This window comes from Rutilus rutilus (assembly GCF_951802725.1).
Source record: "Rutilus rutilus genome assembly, chromosome: 4".
NCBI classification, from domain to species: domain Eukaryota; kingdom Metazoa; phylum Chordata; class Actinopteri; order Cypriniformes; family Leuciscidae; genus Rutilus; species Rutilus rutilus.
In genome coordinates, this window is record NC_140212.1 from 13,471,625 (window position 1) to 13,482,661 (window position 11,037).

At 38.9% G+C, this 11,037-nt stretch overlaps 2 protein-coding genes across 3 annotated transcripts in view; one reads left to right on the forward strand and one right to left on the reverse strand.

Moving 5' to 3' along the window:
• pah (phenylalanine hydroxylase) overlaps positions 1-2,219 on the reverse strand; it is a 14,182-nt gene extending 11,963 nt beyond the window's left edge. The window contains exons 1-2 of the mRNA XM_084406679.1: positions 2,066-2,219; positions 696-812 (exon numbers count right to left, since the gene is read on the reverse strand). Of these exons, the coding sequence (XP_084262805.1) occupies positions 696-812; positions 2,066-2,110 (162 nt within the window). The 5' untranslated portion in view covers positions 2,111-2,219. The remainder of the gene's footprint in view (positions 1-695; positions 813-2,065) is intronic.
• Positions 2,220-2,569: 350 nt separating this feature from the next.
• On the forward strand, positions 2,570-8,296 carry ascl1a (achaete-scute family bHLH transcription factor 1a). Of its 2 annotated transcripts, XM_084406681.1 has the most exons (4): positions 2,570-2,823; positions 3,715-3,850; positions 6,839-7,364; positions 7,463-8,296. In XM_084406681.1, the coding sequence occupies exons 2-3, from the start codon at positions 3,803-3,805 to the stop codon at positions 7,349-7,351; spliced, it is 561 nt and encodes a 186-aa protein (XP_084262807.1). In that variant the 5' UTR covers positions 2,570-2,823; positions 3,715-3,802; the 3' UTR covers positions 7,352-7,364; positions 7,463-8,296. The 2 variants fall into 2 exon arrangements, with proteins under 2 accessions (XP_084262807.1, XP_084262806.1); XM_084406680.1 differs by lacking the exons at positions 2,570-2,823; positions 3,715-3,850 and having other exon boundaries at positions 6,507-7,364.
• The last annotated feature ends 2,741 nt before the right edge of the window (positions 8,297-11,037 follow it).

An 11,037-nucleotide genomic window follows, 5' to 3' on the forward strand; every position in this document is an offset into this window, starting at 1 on the left:
ATCCTATCAATAAGTGTCTGAGTGTTTATCCTACAAAAATAGGAAAATAGGAAAAATACCTTATGTACAGCTTTTGGACAATAATAGGATCTATATTAGAACCTCAAATGTACACATTGACATCCATTGACAAGCAGATGTAACCCTAAGGTACTACTTTCTTCTGATTGTGAGTCTGGGTGTAAAATCCTTTCATCCTTTCAACACAATTCTGCTTGATATTATTATATTATTTGAATATATTTTTTAATAATTCTGTGATGCAAAGCTGAATTTTCAGCATCATTACTCGTCACATGATCCTTCAGATCCTTCATTCTAATATGCTGATTTTCTGCTCAAGAAAACGTTACACTATACATACTAACGTAATTTTAACAATACAAAGCTGGTTGAAAATCTGCAAATTTGTCCTTTAATATGTCATGGTGTTGTGAGGTCAATATTTCCTTGCTGTTTTATGAACTGATGGCATGTCATAAACTTATTTAACCCAGCTGAATGTACATAATGTGCACAGGATTGCCTAATGCACCACAAATACAAAAAGTTCAATGTTTTGCATTTCTGTCCCACTATCATTCCAATGACCTTGACCCTCATGTTTTGGCTTTAGATAAACGCAAGTGTACATAAGCGAGAGAAAGAGTGAGAGAGAAAATGGAGAGATTTGTCATATGTGTCAGGATACAAACCTCAAAAAGTTTCAGAGCTTTTACAAGAGCGCCAACCTCCTCTTTCAGAGAGAAGATCCAGGACACCACTCCTGATTTGTTAAATGGTTCCTCCAGGTAGGATGAGGTCAGAGAGCCCTGTTAAACAAGCAGATCGAGACACTCACACAGTTGCACTCTTCATCATCAACACGCATCAAATGAGTGCCGAACCATGATTTAAAATGACATTTTTGAGGGCTTTGCACTTGTTATATTTGATCAGCACCCACATTTATTTCTTTTGTCCTTGAAAAGAATATTAGTTAATGTTTTCCCATAGTGCCAACGGACACAGAACGACCCGTCTCTGCTTGTGTATATATTTTATTTCTTTTCTTTTTTTTAAGATGCAACCGTGTCTGTTACACATTAGCAGCTAAACTACTGATGACTAACTTTCAAGGCACACTCACCTTTCTAAGTAATTGGAAATTAATGTAAAAATAAATGCAAATAATGTTTGCTTCAATGTCAGTAGGTTCGTGTATGTTTAGAATTAGGTGTATAATTATCTTACCATTGCATAATCCTAATGTTGCTTCAAAAGTAGTAGTAGTGTGTGTGTGTGTGTGTGTGTGTGTGTGTGTGTGTGTGTGTGTGTGTGTGTGTGTGTGTGTGTGTGTGTGTGTGTGTGTGTGTGTGTGTGTGTGTGTGTATGAGCAGAAAGACTTTAAAACTCATGACCAAAGTCACACTCACATTCCTGTGAACCCACATTCCATCAAAATGTTAATGATATCATAACTTTCCCCCCTATTTTGCCATAATACACTTTAAAGAACAAAATAAACCTCAGGGCACTCAACATTTAAATTAAACAAACATTAAAGCAATTACTGAATTATTGACTAATGTTTCTGATATTTCATAACTTTCAATCCATAATGTTCTTTCAAGTACAATATACACCTTGAGGCACCCAAATTATACCTTAAAATAAAAATAAGACAATGTATTATTGACTTATTTGAGAGCATCAGATTAACATTTCTGCTTGCTTAAAATATGATCAGTTTTAACACATGTAGTTACTGTTCTACTGGACTTTCAATGGACGCTACACTAAGCTTGCCTTTGTTTTGTGGTCTGGAGAGAAATTTCCAGTCAGGTCTGACAATAATAAGTGAGTTAGACTGTCATTGACAAAATGTAGATCCACACAGAATTTACACTTTGACTTTGACTATTGTAAGCTTCAACCAAGTCAGCATGTCTTTATTCTTGTTTTGTTTTTCCTCTAATGTTGGGGAAGTGCTATAATAAATACATTATTTAAAATAATACAGAAACATAATCATAATAATAGTCTAGTTTTAGAATAAAAGATCTAAAAATATAAAGTTATTCACCTTTCTCTCCAGTTCCCCGTTCATCTGCTTGAGACCTGCGTCCATTCTTGCTTCAGTCCTCAGGTGGTGTTGATTTGTTGGATGCTTCTGTAAACTTTGTACAACCCATCCAAAACTCCATCGATTTAAAAGTACCAGTACCACGTGACACCACACCCCCTGAACGGCCAGTGTGTGCCTGTCACACGACGAGTTGCCCATAAACCGCGGGGATGTTTGGAGAATATCCAGTGGGAACGACTTTTCAGGGGGAGTTTTGGGTGAGGATGAAGTTCAAAGTCAGCATTTCGTAACGATTACTTTGCCCTTTTGCTTCTCTTCTTGATGTAATAATTTAATTAACTTAGTTACATAATTGATTTAATAATTAATAAAATTAGAAGGGATTGAGTTTTCAAGATTGGAAAAACTAACGCAGGATCCCGTTATAAATTATTTTTTTAAAACTATCTGTAGGCTACATTGATGTTCTGTTTATGACCACGAGATGGCGCCAAGTTAATTGAGTCCAGCAGGTGAAGGAACGTGTTTTGCCAGTACGAGAAAGAATTATACACTGATTTTAGGGAGGGCTACTTAATAAGAGGATTTATAGCATATAGCACCGTCAGTTATGTAAAATACTTTCTAAAACCAACACTAACGTCTTGGTTATATATTTATAATGTAGCTAACGTTACTTGTCATGTTTTGTCGACATAGGCCTAAGTTAGTCCTACTGTTAGATACGTCCTCGTGTCGTGTCTGTTTGACGTCAGGTAAAATACACTTCTAACTTACTAATAATGAAAAATTTGTGGTTATCGAAATGCTATAAAACACCACAGAAATATATAGGTCTACTTAAGTATGTTAAAAAATAATATGGCCTACCGTTTATAGTTTATACCCAACCCCCACCCATCAACCTTGTCTTAAGTTAAGGCAACGTATTGATACCCGTTTGCCACACACACACACACACACACACACACACACACACGTCTGGTTTGCTATCTTTGTGGGGACTCTCCATAGACGTAATGCTTTTTATACTGTACAAACTGTATATTCTATTCTAACTGTATATTATATACTCCTAAACATACCCATCACAGAAAACGTTCTGCATTTTTACATTTTCAAAAAAACTCTATGATTTATAAGCTTGTTTCCTCATGGTGTCAAAAGGCATTTATTTGTCATTTGCACAGTTAACACTGGGGAAAAGTGGGCATTGAAATGCTTTGACATTAACAGGACCATAACACACACACACACACACACACACACACACACACACACACACACACACACACACACACACACACACACACACACACACACACACACACACACACACACACCAGTTCACACGACTTCACCAGTAGATGGCAGTAGGTGTCTGTACCATTTACCAGCCATTCTGTTAACTCCACTGTTCAATATAAAGAAGGCTAATAGCCTATATATTGTACATGGGCTCACCATTTAAATAGCTAAAGATAATTAGACCTACACTATATCTACAAAAATCGTACCAATACAATAAGTCCAATACAAAAACACTATTCATTTCATCAGCCTACCTCAGAAATTGATGTTAGAATAACATGTGATGACTGTATAGGATATGGGAATATTGCACTAGAATGTCTATATTTACACAGGAGATGTAGGACCATGACCAAACTACCTGATCTATTTAGAGCTGAAGTCCTCAGAAATTACACAACAGCAGGCAAAGACTCTTCTTGAATGAACATCTGGACTAAGTTACCTTTCAACACCTGCAGATGTTTTCAGGTAGGGTAAGTTTAGCATACAGTATCCCTCACTCTGTATAGAAATGTTATCGCAAAAACACCAAGGTATGGTGGTAGTTAATGCACATATTCAAGCTAAGTGAAATGAATGAATGGCTGATATGACCAACACATCTGGCCTTTGCCTTATATTGTTAAGGGGAGATTTTTGGGAGACTTTTGTCTGCAATTATGCATTTTTTACATAAAAATGTAGTAGGCTACACTGTAAAAGTTGCTGCCTTAAATTTTTAAGTACAATCAACTTGGATGTTTAGGTCATTTCAACTTGAATTACATTAAATTACTTTTAAAAAAATAGAATCTTATATAACTTTTTTTTTAACTTAACTTATTTTGATGAGTTAAAGCAATTTAAAAATGTATTGATCATATGATTTTTTACAGTGTACATATAAGATGAATACTGGTAAAGTTTCTGATCACTCTCTGATAATTTTTTAATTGCAGTTGTTTTAAAGTGTGATACCAAATCATTTAGCCCCCAAAATTCTTACATTTAAAAGTTGTTTGTGGTTCCATGAAGAACCTTAAACATCCATGTATCATTTCCATTTTACAAACAGTTCTTTATAGTGGAAACAGAAGGTTCTTTAGATAATTCAGATGTTCAAATCTGTTAACAGCTGTTCATTTAAAGGTTCTTTGGGGAACCTAAAATGTTCATGCAAAAACTCCCTTTTTGCAACACAACTCTTTGCTCCAAATAACTGTTCAAAAACGTGTAGATCCTCTATACTGTGACAGTGTGTTTTATAGGACTAGCTTATGTACGTATGTTCAGTAAACATCGTGTTGCCTACATTATACTGTCTCTGCACGACTGCAGTGTATCGCGCGCTGCAGACTTTCATGCGCGTGCACATGGGTGTGAAGCACGCGCGCGCATTTAACAAGGAATCATCGGTGTTCGGTTCTTTCACGAATATGATATGACCGTTTCATTTACTTCAACATGCTCTCATCCAGAAATAGCAGTGCATAAACGCCACGCATCTGCTCCAAATAGCAGCAATGAATAGTCATTGAAGCGATAAAAACAACAATAACAACTTTACAATGTAGTTTTAACAGCTTACAAATTGAAATATAATCCTGCATATCAAACCCGGGGATATAGGAGAAAACAAACGGCTTTGTATGGAGTTGTTTTGTTTTTATTATTTTACAGCATTTCTCCGAGTGCAGAGGTGTTTCAATAGAAGTTCAGACGCCCAGATGTCATATTAATTATTACACCCGGGAATGACTGGAACCTTCCCTGAGCCTAGAGTATCATGAAAGAAAGAGGGGCTTACAAAACGCTAATTGGACTCTGCAAATGCACTGACAGAGCATGGTGGATATGTTTCAGAGAGTCCCAGCCGGAGTGAATAGAACCCACGCTTCTTTTCTAAACGCCCTTGCTGCTCTAAAAAAGGAGAAGGGGGGGAGAGAGAGAGGGAGAGAAAAGAAAGTTGGAGGGGGCTGGGTGCTTGAATGCTGGCCTGATCTTGAATGCCTCAGCCAACTAAGAGAAATTACACAATTTATTGCCCCCCCCCTCCCTCTCCACTCCACATGCATCGCGCGCGCACACAACACCGGCGCAGGCAAAGTCATTCAAACAAAGTTGGTTGAAAGTAATGTGCCATTATCATGCTATGAAAGAAGCGAAATTAATCGAGAGATATAATGCAAGTAAATAGAGTGAATAAATTGTCGGGAGCTTTTCTTAACGCGCGTCCACAAAATAAACCATTCGTTCCGCCTTTCCAACTGTGATGATTTCTTATAATGACTGGCCAAATTCATCTTGCTCTGATTCCCTAAAGATTCTCTCTCTCTATATGGAGCTATATTATATGGCGCAACGCGTTAACAATGTAACTGTTACCGTGACAGGCGTGAATTCATAACTAAACTATACATTTGAGTCCAGTGAAAGCAAAGTGCTTTGAATGAAGTTTGTTCGCCTCTTGAATGGATGTGAACAAGTGGGTCTTATTCACAACAGCAGTTACAAATTGTTTACTATCATACGCCCAAAAATGTTGCAAGTAAATGTTCTTGATTTCAAACACCTTGAAACCATCTGTCCTCCAAATTACATTTGCTATTTTTCCCGTAAATGTCAGGTCAGGGCAAGTTGTCAAATGTGTTTGAAATGTTAATTTGTTATCATTGATGACAGTAGCTAGGCTATTTGATGGCCAAAACAATAGTTTGATAGTTTTCTCTCCTTATAGGCCACATTTTCTATGAATTGTTTTGTTTCTAAAAAAAAATTCTTGATAATTACAGATTATATTCTGCCATTATTATAAAAGCCTACAATTTGAACAAATTCATGAACCTTTGAGTGTATATTTAGCTGTAAATGCACTACAGTCCATCGTCTCCGTAAACATGCTCGATTCTTTTTTTTCTCAAGTTTGTCCGTGTTTTAACATTATTAATCGCCAGTTTAATGACGCGTTTCTCAATTACGCGCCATAATGAAAAATCGAATTGCGCCCTTGTTTAATTTTACAAGGTCACGCGATGCCTTCGTTGCAGCTCGAAGTTAAGTGTGTGCGTGTGTTTGTTCTCTGAGAAACACTTGTCATAACCGAAAAACACCTCTAGTCATTCTTTACGAGAAGTTGTTTACTCAGTGGCAGGAGCGGCACGCGCCTGGCGTACGCAAAGCAAGCGCATCTCAGGGGGCGTGGTCAGGAGAACGCGCGGCGGGCCGTCGGCGTATTGAAAAGGCCGCGCTGTTTCCATCTCCTAACTCAGAACAGGTCGAGAGTCCGGAGCACCCCTGCCCATTGAAGCCACACGTGAACGCCACGAGCAAGACGCACGGCCACTGGGCAGTCCAAAGAAACTTTTGTGCTTTCCCTCGCTCTTTTTTCCCATCCGCGAAATGGACATCACTGCCAAGATGGAAATAAGCGTAAACCAGCAGCAGTTCATGGCACCTGCCTGCTTTTTTGCCTCGCAGAGCATCCAACTCAGTCCGACCGACAGCCAGTGCAGCAACAAGTCCGCATCAAAGCAGGCGAAGAGGCAGCGCTCGTCCTCCCCGGAGCTGCTCCGGTGCAAAAGGAGGCTCAACTTCGCCGGCTTCGGGTACAGCTTGCCTCAGCAGCAGCCGCACGCGGTGGCCAGGCGGAACGAGAGAGAACGCAACCGGGTAAAGCTGGTGAACAACGGCTTTGCTACTCTTCGCGAACACGTTCCCAACGGAGCGGCGAACAAGAAGATGAGCAAAGTGGAGACGCTGCGCTCGGCTGTGGAGTACATCCGCGCGCTCCAGCAGCTCCTGGACGAGCATGACGCGGTGAGCGCGGCGTTCCAATCGGGCGTCCTGTCACCCACCATCTCCCAGAACTACACGAATGACATGAACTCTATGGCCGGTTCGCCCGTGTCCTCTTACTCTTCAGATGAGGGCTCCTACGACCCTCTGAGTCCAGAAGAACAAGAGCTCCTGGACTTCACCAACTGGTTTTGAACGTTCGTGAAAGGTTCGTATGAATCAAAACATCATTTTTGCAGCTCTTGCTGCGCTTTTACTATTTTGTTGTTCATGCAAGATATTCACCATGACATGTTCTCTTTCTAGGAAACGCATAAAAATCGCAGCACTCACTTGGGAGGAACTCTGATGTCCTCCAAGAACACAGCACTGCGTTTGCGCTGCAGTCCGGTTCGGATAGACTCGAATCCACACCCAGAGATGGCCCATGCATACCGGCAAACCACGGATCCCGAGTGTCAAAGAGCCAAAGGACTAAAAGGGAAGAGCGGGAGACCAGTCCTTCCAGCGCATTCGCCCAAGAAATCTATTTTAAAATGACTTTCCACTACACTGTGGAAATATAAACAACAATAAGCAAACGTTGTTCTTTACCTATGCTAATGTAATCAAAGAAGGTTTGCCTTGATAGACCCCCTCACAACTCTAATATGCTTCCAACTTGGCGAATTTTATTATATGAAGTTCTATTTGTATAAAATGTTTTTTTGAAATATATTAAGCTATTTTTGTATGTAAGAGATTTATAGATGTTTTTGTACACATTCATTTTAATATGTATATATTTTTGACCTATAGCTTGCCGTAAATTGCTCATTACCTCTCGCTTATTCAGACTTATAGTCTCAAATGCATCGCAGCTGGCAATTCCCTTTACGGTTGTGGGGTTTTTAGAGGAGTGTAATACTCAAGAGTTTAAATTTCAACACCAACGTGTCTTATTTAATAGGAATTATAATTGCAATTGTAATATGACTCGAAGTGATCAAAGGTTATGCAGCTATTGTCCAAACGGAGGTGTTTTGTGTCTCCACACTGTTCCACTTTGCCTTTACAATGCTGGGGTTTGCATCTTTCAGAAAATAAGAATATGCCTTATCTCCATATTTTCTACAGTTTAGTCTCATAATAAAAGTTTCTAAAAGAAACATGTTTTCTTGAGTTTGCTTGTGTACTGCAACCTACTATCTTGTTGATTACTGAAAGCAATTTTATAAGAACACAGTCAAGTGTCAAGTGTAGATTTTCGTTGCACATTTTCTTTTTTATGGGCAACAAAAGTGATAAGCCTGCTAAGCCTCGGCAGTCTGCCTGTTGTCAGGCAGGAGGAGACGTGACCAGCATACTGGACCGTTTCACAGACTGCATGCGCTCATAATGAATGCCAATTTGGAGAAGACAGCACTTTTGGAAAATAAACATATTGTTGGCTCATCCTACTAACACTTTTGTGGGTGAGAATGGCAGAGAGAGGCATACAGGAACAAGTACTCACATGAGAGTGTGTAAACATAAGATGGCTATTTGCTTTAATTATTGTTAATAATCATAAAAACAGTGTTTTACTTAAAACGAGGGAATACGATTGTTAAAATACTGAGAAATATATAGCCTACGACTTTTGTGGATGGTTCTTAATATATTTTTTTTATATAATAAAATATTTGTTAAGAAAAAAGTGTTTACATATTATGGTTTTCGTATTTTCTCCAAAAATATCAGCCTTTTAATATTTTTCTTTTTCTTTCTTTTAGCTTACAGTCTGGACAGTTACACCACCCAGGGCATTTTAACTTTAGACCCAACAAAAATATCAAAATAACTTTTCATCCAGAAATTGTGTAAATGTTATTCATATTCAAGTCATTTTCTATTGCGTTTTAATGAAAAACTTCAAATATCCTAAAACACGAGCGTGACGTCACTGACCCTAAATACAAACGTATTTAGTAAAACACTTTTGTTAAGTTTACACATAAATAACTCACAGTCGTGAAGTTTAAAAAATAGTCGTGGAGTTTGACAGGTAAAGTGTGTGTGCGCGCGGGGCGGGCGCGTGCCTGCTGTAATGAATTGAAAGGCTCTGTTCGCGTGTGTGGCGCTCGAGTGGAGTCGGCTGAAGGCGCGTGTGCCTTTCTGACAACAGCGCGCGACACGCACTCAACAACTGCCCCTTTAAAAACACGGCGTCTGGAGGCGAGTGCTGTAGGCTATACAAGATCGAGGCAGGTGTTGAAGAAGAAAAAAAGCATGTCCCAGACGAAAGTAGCGCAAGCATTGTTTAGGGTATAGGCCTGAGACGAAGTAGCCTACCCCAGCTTATCAATCAGCCAAAGTTTTACGCTTATCTTAGATTCAAAACAATGTTCTTATTTTTAATTATCTCGACCAGACAGGTTCGTAGCTAGTGGGCTGAAAGTTGGGAATAAACTCTCATGGCAATTCGTATCTATTTATCATTTTGGCGTATAAAACCGTATCTCGTTCTTACGTCTTCGCACGATCCACTTAGGTTTCCGTTTAGGGGTGGACCTTCATGCTTACATATTTTTCTTTCTAAAAAATCGTACTTTTCCGTACGATTCACTTTAAATTGATACGGAACTGTCACATCGTAAAATAGTTATAGGTTTTGTCATGAGATATGTCCAGAGAAGTCACAATTGTATTTCAATTTTGTTTTTAAACAGACCAAGTTAGTTGTCCCAGAATTCCCTGCGACGTGTGATTCACTGTGACCCAACTTCTATGACATGTTAAACCACCATCCAAAATGGATGGGTCTGAACTGTCAGCTAGCTTGTGAAATCAGTTTTTGCACTTATCCATCAGTCGCTTGACCGAGCATCGTCTTATTGCAGTGTACTGGGTCCATTTGTCAGTTACATTTCAATAGATAGAGCTTCATATCTATCTGGTGTGAAATTAATTTGGGAAAGAGAGGCAATTCTTTTTCCCCCCTCTGAGTCCTTAAAAAATCAATGAATCAGGATCTCTGAGATGGATGAAACACATTTTCCACTTGATTTTCTGGCTTCTTGTGTCTGTCGCTGAAAGATAAGCCAGGAAAACATAATAAATTATGGCTTCCATCCAATAAGTTTGTTCAAGGACATTGTTTTATTAAGAGACTTTGCAGAAATCATTACTAATTGTTGGTTTAGTTTACTTAGTAGTTTCTGCCTTAAATGTTTAAATACAATCAACTTGGATGTTTCAGTGATTAAGTCATTAAGTAAACTCAAATCACATTAAACTGACTTTAAAAAAATGAATTGTGTATAACATAAAAAGAAATTTATTTTCATGAGTTAAAGCAATGCAAAAACATAATGTTAACATTTACAGAATAATTTTTAGTTTGCTGGAGTAAAGCTGAAAAATAATCTAAATTTAGTTTTGTAAGACTCTCACACACACACACACACACACACACACACACACACAACTAAACACACACAAAGCAATGGAAATGTCTTGCTTAAACTTTTCAGTTCACCTGTTGTGAATTCGCTTTGTGTCTAACCTGAAAATTCAAACCATCAATTCCCTTTACAAACTATTCATGCTCAATCTGAACTGTGTCCAAGGGAACGGTAGCAAGCAACACAGTGTGTGTAGTTGTGCGCACAGCCCATTGGAGCCTGTCCGCGTGTCCATCCCTTTGTGGCAGAATGTTGCCTCCTCATTATGCCATGCCTGAATAGAACGGGAGCGGCAGCATGTAACCCACACTGATTAGTGATCCGGGCCCCTCTGATGTTCTCCCTGTTGAAATTCATGGGGACTTCTTGTTATCACTCCTCTCCAGCCTCCTTTCATTCTCTTTGAAAGTGCTGCCATCCTTGCCTCTCAACTTCTTCAACAGACTTTGTAAATCT

Bases quoted from the DNA above. Each gene is read 5' to 3' on its own strand.
- ascl1a (XM_084406680.1), top strand. From the start codon at position 6,761: ATGGACATCACTGCCAAGATGGAAATAAGCGTAAACCAGCAGCAGTTC.